Source organism: Psammomys obesus, unplaced genomic scaffold (assembly GCF_907164565.1).
Source record: "Psammomys obesus unplaced genomic scaffold, mPsaObe1.curated_primary_1811, whole genome shotgun sequence".
NCBI lineage: Eukaryota > Metazoa > Chordata > Mammalia > Rodentia > Muridae > Psammomys > Psammomys obesus.
Window position 1 is genome coordinate 765,466 of NW_026596406.1, and position 20,663 is coordinate 786,128.

General features: G+C 49.2%; 2 protein-coding genes across 7 annotated transcripts in view; one reads left to right on the forward strand and one right to left on the reverse strand.

Annotated features, from left to right (window-relative positions):
* Tmem8b (transmembrane protein 8B) overlaps positions 1 to 16,340 on the forward strand; it is a 26,336-nt gene extending 9,996 nt beyond the window's left edge. The window contains exons 4-14 of one of the 6 annotated variants that reach the window (XM_055597571.1): positions 2,166 to 2,299; positions 2,570 to 2,838; positions 3,442 to 3,767; positions 7,067 to 7,160; positions 7,296 to 7,419; positions 7,502 to 7,644; positions 7,814 to 7,992; positions 12,248 to 12,319; positions 12,665 to 12,811; positions 12,932 to 13,048; positions 13,282 to 16,340. In XM_055597571.1, coding sequence (XP_055453546.1) covers positions 2,166 to 2,299; positions 2,570 to 2,838; positions 3,442 to 3,767; positions 7,067 to 7,160; positions 7,296 to 7,419; positions 7,502 to 7,644; positions 7,814 to 7,992; positions 12,248 to 12,319; positions 12,665 to 12,811; positions 12,932 to 13,048; positions 13,282 to 13,617 — 1,941 coding nt within the window. In that variant the 3' untranslated portion in view covers positions 13,618 to 16,340. The remainder of the gene's footprint in view (positions 1 to 2,165; positions 2,300 to 2,569; positions 2,839 to 3,441; positions 3,768 to 7,066; positions 7,161 to 7,295; positions 7,420 to 7,501; positions 7,645 to 7,813; positions 7,993 to 12,247; positions 12,320 to 12,664; positions 12,812 to 12,931; positions 13,049 to 13,281) is intronic. The other 5 variants (XM_055597570.1, XM_055597574.1, XM_055597572.1 and 2 more) reach the window with 5 other exon arrangements.
* A 3,116-nt stretch (positions 16,341 to 19,456) lies between these two features.
* On the reverse strand, positions 19,457 to 20,308 carry LOC129669383 (olfactory receptor 13C7-like). The gene has a single exon (XM_055597578.1). It carries the CDS (start codon positions 20,306 to 20,308, stop codon positions 19,457 to 19,459), a length of 852 nt encoding a protein of 283 aa, XP_055453553.1.
* Between the last annotated feature and the right edge of the window lie 355 nt (positions 20,309 to 20,663).

A 20,663-nucleotide genomic window follows, 5' to 3' on the forward strand; every position in this document is an offset into this window, starting at 1 on the left:
AAAGAAAGAAAGAAAGAAAGAAAGAAAGAAAGAAAGAAAGAAAGAAAGAAAGAGAGAAAGAAAAAGAAAACACTCTCTATGTCCCACAAAACAGGAGGGGTTTTCCATAATTCAGAGTCCAGGCACCTTTCTTGGTCTCTACTTCCTACTGAGGAAGAGTCTGAATGCTGAGGTGAAGGAACACAACCAGAGCACGCAATGTCCTGATCCTTTCTTGAAGCTGACAGCAAAAAATGGGAGTTGTCTCTTCCCCTAGGCTGTGAGGCAGGACCATGGGGCACATCCCTTGTGAGACTGCTGTGGATCCCTGCCCTGGAGGAGGGTCCTGTGCAGTGTCTGGCCAATCCACAGGGTTTACATTGAGACTGAGGGATGTCTGCTTTGGATGTCAGAGATGGGAAATTCTGGACAATTAGGCCACGTAAGGAACTCTCTTTTGACACCCATCCTTCAACTTGACAGCTGTTTTTTTCAGCACTTCAAATGTGTCAGGTGGGCCCAGTCCACTGTGGGTGGAGCCAAGCACTGAGAGTGCAGCAGTGAGATGGCACAGAAATGCCCTAGGCGCCGGGTGAGTCTTCTGACCTGATATAGACCGAGGCCTCCTTACAGCACTGTGGACGGAGCCCAAAATCTATGGCTTAGCTGGCATCTTCCATGGCATAAAACATGGTGAAATGTCAGGGCCTGGAACTTTCCTCCCAGAACAAGCTTTGGAGGCACATCTCCATCAGAATAACCACCAAAATGAGCCATAGTCTCTAGTTTATTGAGGCAGCAGAAGGCCGTTTATCTGGAAGGTTAGATGAGCCTCATTAGGTGACCCTCATGCCCCTTAACTGATGGGTTGTAGGACTTATAAGACGGAGATCTGTGGAGGGGAACTGTGGCATTGGAGTGACAGGCTGGAAGTGTGTCTCAGTGTAGTAAAACAGAAGGGGCTCAGGAGTTTGTGTAGCACAGAAGCCTTGGAAAACATGGAAGCTGTCCTTCAATGTCTGAAGAAACAGTCTGAGGCGGAGAGCCAGTTTGGAGCAGTTGTGACGGGACAGAGTTTGGCTTCATAAAGGTCAGTGCTGTCTGCAGCTGGGCTGATTCATATGTTTGGCAAACATTCATGGCAAGTTGCGCACACAACATTAGGCCTGTCTGGACAGTCACGTCCTGCTCTCAAGTTCCAAATAGTCTGGAGGTTGCAAGGGAGGTAGTAAATAGTCCTCACTGGAGTGATGAAACAGAGGCCAGACAGGTACATGTCATGAGGGCAGCCTGGGCAATGGGAACAGTTACAGGCTCAGACTAGGAAGGGTTGGGCCAGAGGCCTAGAAGGAGCTTTCCTACTCCTCTAGCAGAGCCAGTGTTTGGTTGTGGAATGGGACGGTTTGCTGTTACAGTGATGTGGAGGCTGACCAGGAATGTCCAAGAGGAGGGGTTGGATTGGGATGAGGTGCCAGCAGAGCCCAGTTGAGTCCCAGCAGAGCCTGAGCTTGAGTCCCCAAACTTCATCAGTGCTGAGACCTTGAAGGCCCAGGCAGAACACAGTTGATCAGAAATGACTGTGCAAGGAGCTGAGGGTGACTCAGTGGGTAGAGTACTTACAGGTGTAGGGACATGCCTTCAGATCCCCAGAACCCACATAAAGCTGGACACAGCTGCACACACTGGCAATCCCAGCGCTTCCATGGCAAGATGGGAGTGGGGACAGGAATGTCCAGAAGCTCATGGGCAAGCTAGCCCAGCTCATACAACTGGGAGCAAGAAGAGGCCTGCCTCAAGGAAGGTGGAAGGTGAAGACAAAAATCTGGGGTTCCTTGATGACTTCTACTTGTGTTTTATGGCATGTTTCTGCACTCAAATACATAAACATTCACAAAGAAAAGAGGCAGTTCTCCTCCAAAGAGCCTGTACACATATTTGGGTATGTCTCTTTTTCCCTAACCCTGTAGTTAAGCCTGTTCTAAAATATATTTTTTAAGTACAACACAATCCTTAATAAAAATGACGATTGAGGTAGGAAATGTTCAGACCTTAGAAACCAGAGTCAAGGCCCTGAGAGCCAGATGCTAAAGGGGTTTCTCTGGACCCCTCTAGTGAGTTAAGTTGGCCTTGGTTTGGTGGTGACCTCACTGTCTCTCTTGCTCCTGCTACTCCTCTTTCTGTCTCAGGGTCTCCAGGATGAATGTCAGTACCTCCTTCAGCCACAGCTGATTGTCCGACGTCTGCTGGATGTGGCTGTACTGGTTCCTGGCCGTCCCTCAGAGCAAACCCTCTCCCCCCACAATCGCTCAGCTTTGTACAAGTGAGTAATCACGCCAGATCTGGCCCTTTCCCTTTCTTCCTCTGAACTTACACAGGCACATGCTTGCTTTTCCTCTAGCCAAAGTAACCCAGAATCCCCAGGCTGGTCCCATCCCAGTGTCCTCTGCCCCAGCACAGAAAGGAAGACCTGGCCAGGCTACCTGTTCCCGTATTCTTTGCCCCTATCCATTCCCTTTCTTCCTCTTGTTTCCCTTCTCTTGTGTCTCTTACCTCTCTGTCTGTTCTTGCTCCCAACCTGTCCTCTGTCCAGGGTCTTTGTGCCAAGCTTCACTTACAGGGTTTCCGCACAGCTGGTGTGTGTAGGGGGCCGAGGAGCCTCTGTCTGCCCTCTGACCCTGCGCCTACGTCCCAAGGCCCCACCCCTACACAACTCAAGCTCTGTAGCCTGTGGAGGTGCCTCAGGATGCCAGCTGGAGTTGGCCCTGCCCCCGTGGGGGCACTGGGTCTATGTGCGTGTGGAGACACCATCCCGTGGCCCTGGCAGGACCATCCGTTTCCAGCTGTGTGTACGGTTACAAGGTCAGAACCTCATCTGCCTCACCTCCCCGACCTTTGCGGTAATCCATGGCCGGGGTAATCCAGATGGCTGTGTTCTGTGACCTTCAGCCACATTCGTACAGTTTCCCCAGCTCCGCCCAGCTGCTACCACACTCCCAAGGTCCCACCTCCTTGGAGCTTCAGGTCATGGGGCTGCCTTCAGAGTGTGTCTTTGTCCCTGGCTTGGGATAACTAAAGGCTCTCATTATTTTTCTTGTCTTAATCTCATTTTCAGTTTCCTGGGGTGGACAGGGACAGCCAGGACTTCTGGAAATGCCCTGCCACAACACTGCAAATCATTAGGACAGCAAGTCACATTAGCTCACCTTATGGTGTTTTCACATGATCTTATTAGTTCCTTGTAGTATGACCTTGGGGAGGGACAGATGACCTTCACACCCTCCATCGAGGCAGCTGAGTAACAGTTACAACTAGGAGACATCTGGACCCTGTCCTGAGACCCTAGACGCCTCCTTTCCCCATCATATTCTAGTTTACCGCCCGCCTCCCTTCGCCAAGTCCTGTCGAGCTCAGTTCTAGGGCTGTGCAGGCCACATGTTTCATCTTTGGTTTCCTCTCTTTCAGAGTGTCCACAACCCAGCCTGTCCCGTGCCTTGGTCCCTGGGGCTGCCATGAACATGCCCCAGTCACTGGGCAACCAGCCACTGCCCCCGGAGTCACCACCCCCTGGGTCTCCTGTAGAAGGGTCTGGAGCCGCATTGCCACCTGAGCACTGCTGGCCAGTGCGCCCGACTCTACGCAATGAGCTGGACACCTTCTCTGTCCACTTCTACATCTTTTTCGGTCCCAGTGTGGCCCTCCCCCCTGAGCGCCCGGCTGTGTTCGCCCTGAGGCTGTTGCCAGTGCTGGACAGTGGAGGTGTCCTTAGTCTGGAGCTGCAGCTCAACGTGGTACTTCCTGGAAAGGGGCAGTTGCCTGTGGGGAGTCTGAAGGGGAAACTGTAGGAGTATAGGGGCCCTTGTCGCCTTCAGGAATTCTTTCCTGGTTGCTTCTATGCATCCCTCCCATTTTCAGCACAGTTCTGGTCAGCAGGTGTGTCCTGGGCACTTGGTGCACTGTGAAAGCTGCATCACCAGGACTTAGAGATGCCTGGTTGTTGGCTGGCCTCCTGATGGAAGGGTGATCTCAGTGGGTGTTGACTTCTGTAGTGGGGAGATACCTCTCGAGGCCATGCAGCCCGTGTTTAGACAGCTCCTGTAGCCACGGTGTTCCTGATGGTCTGTCATGAACTCTGCCCACCGACTGAGCTTTCTTTTGTTTAGAAGCTGCTTCTAGTAAATCCAGGTGTGCCCTTGTTTTTAATAAATTGTTTCAGAGTCTTTTGAGATGTATAGAAAAATCAGCAGTAAGTAAGTGCTTAGGTCTGAGAAGCTGGCTCAGTGGACACAGTGCTCACCCTCCAAGCCCAAGGACCTGAAGTGGTCTATAATCTCAGCACTGAGGAGGTGGAGACAGGGCGCTTCCTGGACTAGCCTGGCCTCCTTGGTGAATTTCAGGTCAAATGAGAGGCCGTGTTTAACAAACCAGATGGATAGCATTTGAGGAATGATACTAACATTGACCTCTGGCCTCCACATTCTCATACACGTACCTGTACATACACACACACACACACACACACACACACACACACACACACACACACAGAGTACATTCTCCCCATTTGTCTCCTTTCTCCATGCAGTTTTCCTCATTACTAACGTATTACCTTTATGGTGTGCATTGGTTACAACCCTATCCTATTTTACAGCTGTTCAGATATTTCCCGCCACTCTCCCAATAGCGGAAACCACCTCAGTCTTCAGGCCCTTGTGTTTAGACTTCTCTCCAACTGACACTCATTTCTCTGCTTATACTTTGACTGCTCATCATGTCTCTGAAACTGATGATGTGAACTACTTTTACCATTGTGGCCGGCCTGTCTGTAATCTGTCTGTCTGTCTCTCTGCCTGTCTGTCTGTCTATCTATCTATCTATCTATCTATCATCTATCTATCTATCTAGTCTATCATCTATCTAGTCTCTATCATCTATCTATCTATATCTATCTATCTATCTATCTATCTATCTATCTATCTATCTATCTATCTATCTATCATGTTTCTATCTGTCATCTATCATCTTTCTTTCTCCTTCCTTCCTTCCTTCCTTCCTTCCTTCCTTCCTTCCTTCCTTCCTTCCTTCTCTCTCTCTCTCTCACTCACTCTCTCTCTGTGTATCCCTGATGGCCTGGAATTTGCTATATAGACTGTTTCAAACTCACAAAAATCTGCCCCTTCTGCCTCCTAAGCCTGTGCCTAAAGGTGTATAGCCACATCCGGCCAAAGCCTTTCATTCATCATCTGGAGAACAAGTTTGTCTTAAGGTTGTTGTGCCACACTGAGCTCTGGGGAACGTGTGGAAGAAGACCCTGGTCTTCTTCTATTCTTTTCTTCCAACTATTTTGTTTTTTCCCCTGGATCTAGGCCTGCACACCTCGAGACTGCCTTTGGCTGTTGCTGTAATAATTTCTACTAAGTAGCTCTTCGTTACATTGCCCTCCCCAGCCTGGTGGAGGAAGTGATAAAGTAGTTACATGGGTCTCACTCTGTGGCTGACAGGGTGCACATGGCAGTGTTTGGTGAGAGTTTAGCTGAAGAAGGGCACTTGACACAATTCCAGTGCAAAGAGGCAAAAGGATTACATAGTGAATTGGCTACATAGTGAATTCCAGGTCAGGCCAGCCTGGGTTACATGAAGTGCTATCTCAGAAATACCAAAAAAAAAAAAAAAAAAAAAAAAAAAAAAAGGAGGAGGAATTTAGCTGATGTTCCCTGCCCCCTCCACACAGATCCCGCTTCCTTGAAGACTAGTGAGCAGAGATGTGCTCACAAATGTGGAAACTCAGCAAGATTCTTTCCTTAGTTTGGTTATTCAGAAGTCATCAGATACATAACTAAGTCTAGGGACAGATACTTTTCTATCCTGATTTTAAACTTTCTCATGCATTTATTTTATTCTGATTTAATGTATCAAGCTGCCCCCAAATCCTTTCTGAATGAGAGGAGCTTACGGTATCTTATTTCCCATTTCTCCCTGGTGGGCAACCCTTACGTTAACACTTGGGGCATCGCTTTCCTTTAATTCCAATCAGATTGCTACATTTAATCTCTCTGGCCTTCAGTCACCTCCATTCCGTACTTGGGCCATTTCACCGTCCGTCCTTCCTTCCTTCCTTCCTTCCTTTCTCCTTCCTTCCTTCCTTCCTTCCTTCCTTCCTTCCTTCCTTCCTTCCTTCCTTCCTTTCTCCTTCCTTCCTTCCTTCCTTCCTTTCTCCTTCCTTCCTTTCTCCTTCCTTCCTTCCTTCCTTCCTTCCTTTCTTTCTCCTTCCTTCCTTCCTTCCTTCCTCCTTCCTTCCTTCCTTCCTTCCTTTCTCCTTCCTTCCTTCCTTCCTTCCTTTCTCCTTCCTTCCTTCCTTCCTTTCTTTCTCCTTCCTTCCTTCCTTCCTTCCTTCCTTCCTTCCTTCCTTTCTCCTTCCTTCCTTCCTTTCTCCTTCCTTCCTTCCTTTCTTTCTTTCTTTCTTTCTTTCTTTCTTTCTTTCTTTCTTTCTTTCTTCCTCTCTTTCTCTTTCTTTTTCCTTTCTCTGATTTATTTTAGTTATATGTGTGTGTTGCTTGCACATAGGTCTGTGCACATAGGCCAGGTGCCTGAGGAAGTGGTTGAGCCTCTTGTGAATTCTGGAAATTGAATCTGAGTCCTCAAGAACAAGTGCTCTTAACCTCTGAGCCAACTCTCCAGCCCTGGAGTGAGACTTTTCTTAACAAGCCTCTTACCTTCAGCCCCAGGGCTGGGTGACTGAGAACCTTAAATTTCCTTTATCTATAGCTAGTTTCTATATATGACACCAAGTGCCCAATTTCTCCCATAAACTAGATAGGATGAACCAAGCTGCCTTCTCTACCAAAAGGAAAATTCAGAGTCAGGTCTGTCTCTCTCGTTAGGCTTTGAAAAGAGTCTGGCTATGAGGATGAGAGGTTTTCATACCCCTACTAAGAACACAGCTTGGATGGGTTGATCCCTGGAGGGGTGGGCCTCCCCGGAGGAGAACTGGGCTGTTCAGCCACAAGGAAGGGAGAATTGACGTCCTGGGGAGCGGTGACAGGCCCACCGAAAGGTCTGACAGCCTCATTTGCATGCTCACCCTGCTCAGAGCTCTCTTCGCCAAGAAAATGTAACAGTATTCGGATGCCTGACTCACGAGGTGCCCTTGAGCCTGGGGGATGATGCCGTGACCTGTTCCAAAGGTGGGGAGAGGAGTGGGGAAGAAGAGGGAGGCTGGGTGCCCTTGCAACACGGGGGTCCGCTCGGGTTCCCAGAAGTGGGTCCTGACTCCATGCTAACCACTCCTCCTCCTCTCTCTTGGACTCTTCTCCCTTTAGAGTCCCTGGCAGGGTTCCTTCTCTCAGTCAGCGTCACCTCCAGGGTGGCCAGGCTGCGAATCCCTTTCCCACAGACGGGGACCTGGTTCCTGACCCTCCGCTCTCTGTGCGGGGTGGGACCTCGGTGAGCAGCGTGGGGCCCAGTTGGGCTGGCCTGGGCTGGGGCAGCCCTGGCCTCAAATAACCAGGTGTGTGTTTGCTTGCAGCTTTGTGCGGTGCCGCAATGCAACGGCTGAAGTGCGGCTGCGCACCTTCCTCTCCCCATGTGTGGATGACTGTGGGCCCTATGGCCAGTGCAAGCTGCTTCGCACCCACAACTACCTGTACGCGGCCTGCGAGTGCAAGGCTGGTGAGCGGGCTGGGGTGGGGAGCAGGCCAGACTGACCGCTTCTTGGGCATCAGGGTGGCTAGCAAGGGTGCCCCGAGAAACTGGGTATGGGGATGGAGTGAGCACAATTGTCTGTTGAACCCACGGGTGCCTTCTGTCCTCCTCCACCTGGCCCCCTTCCCGCCTGCAGGGTGGCGGGGCTGGGGTTGCACAGACAGTGCGGATGCGCTGACCTATGGATTCCAGCTGCTGTCGACACTTCTCCTCTGCCTGAGCAACCTCATGTTTTTGCCACCTGTGGTCTTGGCCATTCGGAGCCGATACGTGCTGGAAGCTGCCGTCTACACCTTTACCATGTTCTTCTCCACGGTAAACAGGAGTGCCTCTGCCTCACCGTTGTTGTTTTACCACGGGCTAGGGAGAGGAACTACATTTCTGTCACAACCCCTTCCCAGTCTGGGGATGATGGTACTTTCACAGTGTCCTGTAGAGCTGTGCCCCACCCCTGTGAAGTGTAAAAGTGGCTGTTTTTGTCAGGCACCGTGTGCGTTAACTTACACACTCTGCCCACATCAAAGGTAGAAGAGATATTGGCTGAACACACTGAATGAAGCTGGCTTGAATGTGGGCTTGTGTCCACCTTCACCTTTTCTCTGGAGCCATCATGGAGTCGTTCTTCACTTTCACCGTGTGAGGCTCCTCTGTTCACTGGTCTTTCCAGCCATCTCACCTCACTCTTTTTTCTTTCTTTCTTCCCTCCTTCCTTCCTTCCTTCCTTCCTTCCTTCCTTCCTTCCTTCCTTCCTCTCTCTCTCTTTCTCTCTCTCTTTTTCTCTCTTTCTCTCTCTCTCTCTTTCTTTCTCTCTCTCTCTCTTTCTTTCTTTTTTCTTATTTTTTTGAGATGGAGTTTTAATCTATAGACCAGCTTGGCCTAAACTCCCCACATAGCCCAGGCTGGCCTCAAACCTTCTGAGCTAAGATTACAGACATGTTCCATTGATTTCTGTCTGTAGCATATTCATTTTTATGACATAAAAGCATGTGTGCCCCACCGTCTTTCAGTCACCCTGGCCTTATTGATTTCCATGAGATCTTTTGAATGCAGAGGGGCTTTTATTTTGGGCAGTTTATCAAAAATCTAAAGAATCTGGAGAAACTTCATCCTGAGGCATCATGGGAAATGGTAATGTGATGTAAAATTCTAGTTTAAAGGAATTCATTCTGATGTAGATTTATAGGAGGTTTTGTTTGCCTCTCTGTTTTGAAACAAGGTATCACTGTACAGCCCTGGCTGGCCTGGAACTCTATGTGAACCAGGCTACTCTCAAGCTCACAGAGATACATCTGACTGACTCTGAGTACTGAGATTAAAGATATTCACCACTACACTCAGCTATATTTATAGTTTGGGTCTCCCTGTTCCTATTCTGGACTCTTCGAAGTGTCTTCTCTGAGATTTCCAACTTAGGCAAGGCAGAAGTGCATCTCTTCTATTAGGAGCCACCCCTAATAGGTTTGCTCCCTACCAAGGTCCGACATCTGCATATCTTTTCATGTCATCTGAAGCTTCTTGGCAAATTGTGACATGCGAGGCCTTCCTGTGAGCACTGCCAAAATCTTAGATGGCTTTGGTTTCTGTGAGTTTTGGTAACAAGGCTATCACAAAAGACCATGTCTGTGCAATATTCAGTAAGGAAAAGCATGCCACTGAGCCTGAGGATCCGAGCTCACTCTCACGACTGTCTGTGAGTGCGAACACACACACACACTATAAAGTGTGATTACAAAGCTGCATATCACAGAGGTCAGTATTCATTTTCATGGTATCCAGATCACAGAAATGTTTCAAGGCCTAGGCGAAGGTAGTAGGCCTATGTGTTCAAGCGGGGGTGGTGGGGTTTTCCTAGGTAATCAGCTACAGAGGAGGCTATAGCCAGGCTACCGATGGGACCAGTGCCCCCCAGTCGACCTGGCTCCTTTTCAGCCTGGCCTGATAGAGTCTCTATTTTTACATTAGATGCTGCCAGGTGCCCTGTCTGCTGTCGCTCACGGAATCCTTTGCAAATCTGTTCTACCAGCCCACTCTTGGCTTCATGCAAGTTTTTCTTTTTTCTTGGTTTTTCAAGATAGGGTTTCTCTGTGTAGCCGAGGCTGTCCTGAACTCACTTTGTAGACCAGGCTGCCCTCAAACTCACAGAGATCCACCCGCCTCTGCTGGGATTCCTCTCCCGAGTGCTGGGATCATGAGCGTGCGCCACTGCACCCTGCTGGCTTCATGGAGGTCTAGAGTGACTCAGAATTAGTAAGAACAGCTTACTGTAGCAGGAGCTGTAAGAGAACATTCTTACTGCTTGAACTTTGCACAAGCATCTGTCCTGGAATCTTCTAGGCTGGATGCCTTTTCATTAGACACAAAGGCATATCAACCTGAAAAGAGCTTTCTCCTAGTAGGAACTGGAGGAGCCTCACTTCCTCTCACTCCACATACAGAACCCCCACTTTGCTTTTAAAGATTTATGTTTTACTTTGTATACATGAATGTTTGTGCACCATGCGCATGCAGTGCCCATGGAGGCCTGAAGAGGGCACTGAATCTTCTAAAACTGGAGTTACAGGAGGGTTTGAGTCATCTTGTGGCTGCTGGGAACTGTACTGGGGTCTTTTGCTAGAGCAGCCTGTACTCTTAACTGTCAAACTGTCTCTCCAGCCCCAACCCCCACTTTCTCAAAAAAGGTGGTGTGTGTGGCTTTAAGGTTCTTTAAGTTATGGACTGTAACTCTGCTCTTTTCCATGTGCTCAAAACACAGAGCTAGCGTCATCTAGTTTTCTGGGCACAGGGGTCCTATTGCCTTTTCTTTCCCTTTCTGAACTAAGAGTTCAGACTTATTTCATTTCACAAATGTGCCTGTTTAAGGACTCATGGACTACTTTGTAGTTGGCAGTACTAGGAGAGTAGGTAAGTGCCCTCCTTGTCTCAAGATCTAGGGAGTTTACTCCTGGAAGTGGCATGGTGGTGCTTATCTGGGTACAGGAGCAGGCAGCAAGTCTTAGATTAGGAATTTATAGATATAAAATATTCTCTTAAGAAAAAGGCCAGAAACATGGCACTTGATTCTTTAGCAATTCAGATAATGAGATCAGAAGCTGGCAGCGACAGAATCTGAACACAGAATAAAATGTCATATAACACTGCTAATTCTCATGATTGCACTAAAATAATAGGTGGACACCTTAATTCTTGTGCTCTGTAGATGAAGGGACGTTGACTGCATTGCCCAGTGGGGACAGTGATTGGTAGATTCTCACTCAGCCAGGCCCCACTCACCTACATCATGCCCATGTCACAGGACACTGGACATGGGTTCATATCCTTCTCTGACTCCAGGAGGACATAGAGCAACACAAGATTTAAGTGTAACGCTTCAGGCTATGTTTTTCCAATAGCACCCCCCCCCATGTTTTCCTCCTCTTCTCCCTATTTCCCTTCTTTCCTTTCTTCCCCCAGAAAGTGAATACATACTCTACCACTGAGTCATGTCCTGAACCTCTCAAAACTCTTAAAAGATAAGAGCCGCTTAGGAAAATCTAACCAAATTAAAATAAACAAAATGAACATTGCAGTACTTTAGCTGCACAGTCCAAGCCACAAACCTTTACTGCTACCCGAGTTCTGGGGTCACATCTGCAAAAGCCCAGGTAGAGCCCACGTCTAAAATTGTAAAATTCTACAATTAAGTTAACTTTTCCCAGACTGCCGTATGTGTAGTGTCCAAAGTTAAGATGTAGTTAGTACAAATTAGGATGATATCAGCAGAACACGACTGCAGTCCTTCGTAACACCCCTCCACAGTCCTGCTGCTCTGTGTCTTCCCTCCTCTGATTCATCACAAGACCCCCCTTCCTGAGTCTGTTAAGCTTTCCTCTCTGTGTGCCCCAAAGGCAGGTGCAAGACAGTGATTAAGCCTGGAATATAAAATTAATGCTTGAAAAGCAAACCCAAGTCAGAAACCATTGTCTGATAGCTTATTTAGTGGCTCATAGTTTTTACATCTGATTTTGAAAGAGGAGACTAGCCAAATAGCCAGCACTCAGGATGCCAAGACAGAAGGATTGCTGCACATCTGAGGTCAGCTTGAGCTGCCAACGAAGTTCTAGGCTTACCAGAGCAACAGAGTCTGAAACAGAGTCACACCCTGTTTCAGAATGGGTCAGGGGACAATTAATGTCCAATGAATCCATATTCAAATGTTGCTTCTTCATGGTTTAGGAGAGGGGCCATGTCCCTTTATCACATGGTGTCCTGGTATGAGTACCGTACTGCTGTCCATGGCCATAGTGCCACTCTTTATGGCCACACCATGCCCGCTGTTTATGGTCACAGGCACTGCCTTTTTTTCTTCCTGAGCTTCCTGCCCTGTTGGCATTGGGGTGGGGGTGTTGAAGTGGGTCTGATGAGATAAGTTATGAGAGTGAAGCCTAGTTCAGAGCCTGAGTTGCCTAAGAAACCAGACCCAGATGCTATTTAGGCCTGAGATGAGATTGTAGATGAGACTCAGTAAGCATGAGGGTAATGATAGCTCCGCCCTGAGCCCTGGCTGGGTTCTCTATGTAGCGTATCCCAAAAGCAGGGAGAAGATGTGAAGGACCAGCGTCTGAGCTGCAGAAAGGCACACCTCACTGCCATATTGTTCTCAAGAGTAAGTAAGTCAGGGCTGGAGAGATGGTTAAGAGAACTGGCTGCTCTTATTCCCACAACCTCTTGGTGCCTCCCAACCGTCTGCAACTCCAGTTCCAGTGGATTGTATGTCCTTTTTGTGTTCCTTTGTGGGGACTGCATGCATGTGGTACAGGCAAAACATCCATACACAAATCTAAAAAAGAGAAGAGAGTAAAGGGATCAGGCATTTCCTAGTATTGCTTACCTGTGACCTCTGACCTCTGGCTCTCTACAGAGAAGTAGCCCCCATGGGGTCTTTCTTTGGTTTCATGGCCCTGGACTTGTGGTCTCAAGGCCTTTTAACACCTGCTGTTCCTTCTTGCAGTTCTATCATGCCTGTGACCAGCCGGGCATTGTGGTTTTCTGCATCATGGACTACGACGTGCTTCAGTTCTGTGATTTCCTGGGCTCCTTAATGTCGGTATGGGTCACCGTCATTGCCATGGCTCGTCTGCAGCCTGTGATCAAGCAGGTCAGTCCAGAGTGGGTCCTGGGAGACAAGCATGGCTAACCTATTATTAATTCACTCATGCGTGAGGCTTTTCCAAGCGCTGTCGTGCCCCGGCCCAGCCCTGGAGTCCTCTCTCTGTAGGCGCTGTATTTGCTGGGGGCCATGCTGCTGGCCATGGCCCTGCAGCTTGACCGGCATGGACTTTGGAACCTGCTTGGACCCAGCCTCTTTGCCCTCGGGATCTTGGCCACAGCTTGGGTAAGAGTGGAAAGACCTGTAAACAAAGGAGCGGGAGTGAATACAGGGTGCTGGTTATTTGGTCCCTAATTTAAGGTAGCCTTGCATTCCATCATCATCAACAGCCACAGAGGCCACTCAAGTCCTGGTGGGTGCTTCCTAGGTTATACCCAGGGCTCAGGGAAGTCTGAAATGTCTCTGGCTTGGATTCCGGAGCCCTGTATTCCTGAATCCTACTTCTTTGCTTCCCTCAGACAGTTCGCAGCGTCCGGCGCCGACACTGTTACCCACCAACATGGCGCCGCTGGCTCTTCTACCTGTGCCCGGGCAGCCTTATTGCTGGCAGTGCTGTCCTACTGTACGCTTTCGTGGAGACCCGGGACAACTACTTCTACATTCATAGCATTTGGCATATGCTTATTGCTGGCAGTGTGGGCTTCTTGCTGCCTCCTCGCGCCAAGACTGACCGTCAGGTCCCATCTGGAGCCCGGGCCCGGGGCTGCGGTTACCAGCTGTGTATCAACGAACAGGAGGAGTTGGGCCTCGTGGGCCCAGGAGGGCCCACTGTCAGCAGCATCTGTGCTAGCTGAGAGGGGCTCTGGGCCAGGCTCGTAGGGATGTGAACCCTAGCTAGGGTTCCTCCTGGAGCTGTGGAGCCCTCCTAGGACCAAGGGACAAGTTGTGCTTCTTAAAGACATGCAGTCTTTCTCAAGGATGACTGTTTTCAGGGACGGGAGGCTTTCTCAAGACATGGAGGATTTCTTGAGAGCCTAGAATCCTCCTGTGTTTATGGAGTCCTTCTTAAGGATGAGCTATGCAGGCCACTGAGCCCCATGAGGACCAAGGAGTCCCTAGGGGTGTAGAGCCCTTCCCAGGGATAGGGGGCCTCCTACAGACATGAGATACTTCCCAAGGAGACACATTTTCACCAGGAATGTGTTATCGGTGCAGAGGGAGAAAGGAGTCCATCTTGTAGACACAGCCAGCAGATTTTCGCAGTGGCTCAGCAACACTGGTCTTGAGCTGCTGTGCTGGGCAGAAAGGCAAGAGAGGTCGATGCTGGTGTCCTGATTTGGTATAGGTGGAGTCTGGTATGTCTCCAATGAAGTATGTACTGATCTGTGCTGCCTTTTTGCCCCTTGTGGGGTCAGGGTATGGGAATGGAGGGAAAGAGGGGCGGTGGGGAAATTGTGGGAGTGATGGGGCCTCCCTGAAGAAGCTGCTGGAAGCTGCTGTCTGGCTTCTGCCCTGTGGTTCGCACACCTGCATTCCTCTCAATCTGGTCCCCATGTTTAATTCCAAATGTCTGTAGTGGTGAAGAGGGTTGTGTGCGTGTGTGCGCGCGTGCGTGCGTGTGCTTGCTATGTATATATAGAGACAGACCTGCCCCGTGAGGCCTACACCCACACAGAAGGAAGCTAAAGTGCTAGGAAATTGGAGTAACAGGCACAAATCTCAGCTGTACAAGAATGGATTACTATTTTAAGCTTCCATTTTTCTCACATGCCAGAAATAATCTTGTATGAATTGATATTTCCTTTCTTGTAGTATGTGTGATTGTGAGAGAGAGAGAGAGACAGGCAGAGAGGAGAGAGGAGTCTTTCGTTGTGTATATAGTTTGTTTTCTTCTGGCCTGGATCCCCTGATTCTCTGGGGCCTGGAATTACAGGCATGGGCACCATCCTTGGCAGCTGGGCTTCTTTTCCCGTAGGTTTCCCATGAGTTTTGAGGATCTTGTCTTACGCTGAGATACTAGAACACTCTTTCTGGCCCCCAGTGTCCGTCTGAGTGCTCAGACATCCCAGCTGGTTCCCAATCAGTGGTCAGACAGGCAGCTAAACACTGAGAGGCGTCTTGTTCTGTCTGCCTAGCCCCGAGTTTCTGTCCCCAAGTTTTGTGCCACATGAGATGTTCTCACTTGGCTACCAAGATACAGCATGAAGCCAGGCTTCTGGGGTCCCATGCTGGGCTTTACTTGATAGGGCAAAAGATGATTTGTTTTCTCATTTAAACTCTGTAGACGCAGCCAGGGGCCCAGGTCTGGTCTCTTTAGGGAACCTTGGATAGTGCTCACACTTCCTTTAGGGAACCTGGGACAGTGCTCACACTTCTTCCTTCCTCCTCACCCCTCTCGCCTGTCAATCTGGAGAAGAAGATAGCCTCACATTTCTACCAAATCTTTTCTCTGTGCCTTAAGTCCTTTCTATTCTCTTCACAGCCCAGGTCTTTGAAGCTCAAAGCCTAGAAAATACCACTTTATTCTTTACTCTCTGCAATCATATCTCTTCCCTGGGGCACTGAGTACAGAATAAAGTAGCTGACTGAGTGGCCAGGAGTGAAGGTGTATGGGCTGGGTGTCCGTTCCTGTATCAGAAGTGCTTTTCTTGGGCCAGGTATGGTGGTGCATGCCTTTAATCCCAGCATTCTGGGGGCAAGAGCTGGTGAGTTAACATGAGTTAAAGCCAGCCAAGGTTACATAGACCCTCTCTTAAATAAAATAAAATTAAGTAAAATAAAATGACTGGAGAAATGGCTCAGCGGCTAAGAGCATGCATTGCTCTTCCAGAGGACCTGAGTTCAATTTCCTGCATAGTTACAGGCTATGATGCCTGGAACTACTGTTCCAGAGGAGGCAACAGCTCTAGACTCCATGGGCACCTCTCCACACACGCGGCACACGCGTATACAGACACAAACACGCATACACATGGTTAAAAAAAATAGAGATGCTATCCTTACCTTATCTATGACCATACCACCCCAGCACATCTGTGCTTGCTGGTCTGGAAGCTAAGCAGGGCTGAGGCTACTCAGTGCCTGGATGGGAGATAAGCCAGTCTCACCCTGAGACAGATGGAACCGCTCGTGAGGGCAGTTGACCCAATAGCCAGGGCTCAGGACTGACTTGACAAGAGGATAGAAGGCAATGAAGAGGGAAGGGAATGGGGACACACCCTACTCTGTTGGGCTGGAACGAACTTCTGGTGAAGGGCATCTTTAGAGAATTAAATGAGTTGCCATAATGCCAACATGTTGGGAAAGATTCTTTATGGTAATGAGTACCCATCTTTTCTTCCTTTCCAAGACAATCATTCCCACTGGTTCCCAGTCACTGACATACTTAGGTCATGTAGTGCCCAGCCTATTGCACACACAGCAGACAAAGGTCATGGCAGGTTTGGAAAGGGTTTCCATTTTGGGGAGAGAGGGAGGGAGGAAAGACTGATATTTAGGGACCTGTAAAGAGTGAGGTAGGGCTGGAGAAATTGGGTGGTAGGAGGAGATGGGGGAGGGAAAAGGGAGAGAAAAGACAGAAGAGGGGAGAAGGTGGGGGGAGAGGTGGGGTGATGAAGGTAAGCAGCTAATGATGGCATAGATGGAGGTGGACTCTGGGAAAAGGGAGGTGAGCAGGAGAGTAGCATGGACAACTGGTGCTTTGATGGTTGGTGTGAAGGATGTGTTTCAGGGAGGAGCGTGCAGTGCCACAGCTCCAGTCTGAAAGGGAAGTGCAAGGAGGACACTGGTTTAAGAGCTGCAGGAGGCAGGCGGCAGACTTGGCACCGATGGCGTGTGTGGTGGGGCGGGGAAGTCCAGAACGGCCAGTCTCTTTTTGACTTGGATTGTGGCACCAGCCCCTGAAGTACTGACACTTGTGACGGGGGATGATGCGAACTTTGGAACATTTTGAATAGAGGTGTTTGTGGGGGGCGGCTAGCAAGAAGACAGGACCGTGTGAAGCAGCTGAACCAGGCCTGGAGCCCTTAGCTATCACTGGGGTCATCTGGGATGCAGCAAGCCTTGGGCATGGGGGCTGTGCCCAGTACTGATGGCTGCTTCCTTGTATGTGTCTGTACACACAAGCACCCTGGGTCCCTGCCCACCCTGGGTCCCCGCCCACTCACCTCCCACACTGCTGAGTATAACATTGGCTCAGTGTTGCCGGGTGGTGACATGACAACTCCCTTGTGAGGGTTCAACAATCTTGAAAGGAAACCGCCGTTAGCGCCACAGGGATGTGTTGGACCTGGTGGCATCTTGTCCCAAAGGAGCACTCATCCCAGATGAAGGGTCCCAACATAGTGCCATAGTATATATAAAGAAGACAACCTCAAAGTGTGTCAAATATGTGAGGGAGACATTGTCTGAAACGGCCTGAAAACGACGTTGGTGTGATCCATGAATAGCATGAGCAAAGCCCCGGGGGCAGGAGCAAGTACAATGATGTAAGTAGAGCTCCGTCCACATAGGGGAGGGGAGTCAGCCCGTGGGAGCAGGTGGGCAGACGCCTGAGGGCCTTGAGGACTCAGCCAGAGTCCTTTAGAGCTAATGATTTGATAGTGGGAAGCCAGAAAACTGACCAAGGAGTTTATTGTAGGGATCACGGGTAGTTAACACATTAGACAACCCAAAGAACACTGAAGTATGCCGACGTTGCGTTAAAGGGGGGAAACAAAGCACTTTCTCTGGATTTAAAATTTATTTTTTTGAGAAAGGGTCTCACTGTGTAGCCCTGGTTGGCCTGGAACTCACTATGTAGACCAGGTTGACCCCAAATCCATGAAGATCTACCTGTCTCTTCTTCCTGAGTGCTGGGATTAAAGGAATGTACCACCATGCTCTACTTTCTTGGATTAATTTGACCAACAATGAGACAAAATTTGAAATCTTCACGTGTCTTCTTGTGTCTTCTGTCTGTAGTTTGTGATTTGGCCTGTCTGTAGTTTGTCTATTTGTGTGTGTTGGTGTCTGATGTCTGACTGTCCTTGTTATCTGTTTTGTGTCTGAATGTGTGCCTGTCCCTGTGTCTCTTAGGATGTCCTGTGTTTATCTAAAACAAAACAAAACAAAACAAAACAAAACAAAACAAAAAAACAAAACAAAAACTGGCTTTGAACTGTTTGCATAGGACAAATTGCTTAGGACAGAAATGAGGAATTCTTACCAAAAGCTTAAACAGTTTTAAAAAGCAACTTTCCTGCCCCTCTACCTACCCAAGATAAATAAACAAAACCACACAGATGTTATCAACCTTTACCTGAATGTTGCTGTCAACATTTATGGCAAGCATTTGTTTTAAAGTTGCTTCCAACTTGCTGTTTTCAGCAAATGATTACCACACACATATCCTGGATCAAGGTCATGGACAAACACATAAGGTTAAAGCAGACTGCATGGGGAATCCAGCACCTAGTAAGACTGGTTACATTATTCTCAAAGCCAGGTTAAACTCAAGCTGAGTGCACAGTAGGACAGCAGGTTAAACACAAGGTCTTAAATAATCTCAGGGATATTATTTACTATGAAGTCTGCCAATAGTTCAGTGTTTTGGGGGGACAAGGTATTTTTATAAGACTGTATCAGTACAAAACTTATACAATCATGGGAGCTGTTAAATCCATGCAAGCTGGAATCTTAGCATTTGGTGCTGGGGCTGAAGCTTCTACAGGCCTGATGGGCTGGCAGTTAGGACAAGGCTGTGAGGGAAGGAGAGTAAAGGTAGCTTGGAGTTGAGGAGACAAATGAAAACTGTGTCCAGCCACCAGTGTCTTCAGGCTTAATGATGGACCCGGTGTTCAGAAGTAGGCACCTTTTGACAAATTGCTGCACTTGGCCTGAGAACAGCTCAGGGAGGGGATCTAGCTAGGGCAAGAAGGGCTGCTGACGAGGACTCAGCATGGCGGTGCTGCAGGGCCGGGCATTGCTCACGTTGGCTTCCAAGTTTCTGTGTGTGTCTCTAATGGGCACCTCCTAACCAAACCCGTGCAAAGAGGAAACTGCAGGAAGCAGGCTGCTAGCCTAGTTTGCCTGTCCTGGTGCAGAGCTGCCATTAGCAAGCTGACAGGAATGTTGCTGGATAATGACCCGGTGTGGGTCTGAGGAGGAGAGAGCAGGGCAAAAGAAACCAAGTCTCTACTTCCTGTTGGGCTGACCGCCAGCCTAGTGTGTTGGTCACTAGGTCTCAGACATCTCTGAGTCATCCCTTTTTTCCAGGCATGTGCCAGACTGAGCTTCTCTGAACCATTCTGTTAGACGTGGCTGTCTCACTGTTGGCCAGTGAGACAGGCAGCCTGTGCCACTTCCGAGTGGAAGCTGTGAGAGTCTGGGCCTGCTTCCTTCTCTCCCTTGGCCATGGGGATCCGCAGCGTTCTGGATTGTAAGTACGTTATCCCGATTCCCCACAGGGTGAGGCACGGCAGAGCCCAGCCAAGATCTAATAGACCGAAACATGAGTGAGAAACAGACCTTAATGGTTTTTAAGCCACTGAAAATTTGAAGTCATTACCACACCAGAACTTTGCCTCTGCTGACTGACAAAGACAGAGGATAAGAGTTAAAAGTGGGACATTTCCCTGGTGAGTAGAGCTCCCCTCACCAGGGCTGCGGCAGCAGCCTTCACCTCCGTGTTCCTCAGACTATGGATGAAGGAGTTTAGTGAGGTGCTACAATCCCATAGAATAATGTGACAATCTTATCCACGCTGGGGTCTTTGTTTTTGGGCTTGAGATACATGAAGGAGATGGTTCCATAGAAAATCACCACCACTGTGAGGTGGGCAGAGCAGGTGGAGAAAGCTTTGGTCCTGCCTGCGGCAGAGGGTTCCCTAAAAATGGTAGCCAGGATGAAAATGTAAGAGAAGCATATGAGCACAAGTGGGGTCATTGTCAGGACAGTTGTGGCCACCATTAATATCAGGGCATTGAGGGAGATGTCCCCACAGGCCAGTTTCAGAACTGCCAAGATCTCACGGAAGAAATGGTTGATGACATTATGACCACAGAAAGGGAGGCGCCAGGTAAGGATGGATTGTAGCAGTGAGTTGGCAAAGCCTGTTCCCCAACTTATTACTGCCATCTGCATGCATAGCTGCCCAGTCATGAGCTCTGAGTAGCGAAGTGGCTGGCAGATAGCCACATACCGGTCATAGGCCATCACAGCCAGAAGCAGGCACTCTGTAGCACCTAGTGCCAGGGTCATGTACATCTGCAGAGCACAGCTGGGGAAGGAGATGGTCCTTTGGACATCCAGGAAGTTGTGTAGCATCAGAGGTGTGAAGGAAGAGGTGCCACAGATGTCTATGAGTGAGAGGTTGCTGAGAAAGAAGTACATGGGGTTGTGCAGGTGGGGGTCCAGCATGATCAGCCCCAGAAGGAAGGCGTTCCCCAGGAGAGTAGCACAGTAGATGCCCAGGCAGAACACAAACAGCGCTGTCTCCAGGCCACGGTGCCCCCGGAGGCCCAGCAGGACATACTCGGTCACAGCTGTGTGGTTTGTCCCATCCATTGCATTCCGTCTTTTGCCACTTGGACCACACAGCTCTGGCTGGATGGAAAAGGAGCAGGTCGGGTGTGGGACCTGCATCGGGTCAGCCTCTCTCTCGGGAATTTAATTCCACCATCTGTGTAATGAGAGAGTTGGGCTTAGGACTATAGCTTGCCCTCTTGGCCTCCAGTTCTATTGACATAGCCAGGGGAGAATGCGGCACATTCTGGCCCCTAAATGCCTCACTGTTCTCCACAGTGGTGCTCAGAGGACACTCGTGTTTGACGTCTTCTTTAGAAATATAAAGTTGTTTTATTTATTTATTGAGATAGGGTCTCCCTACATAACCCAGGCTGGCCTCTAAGTCTCCACCCTC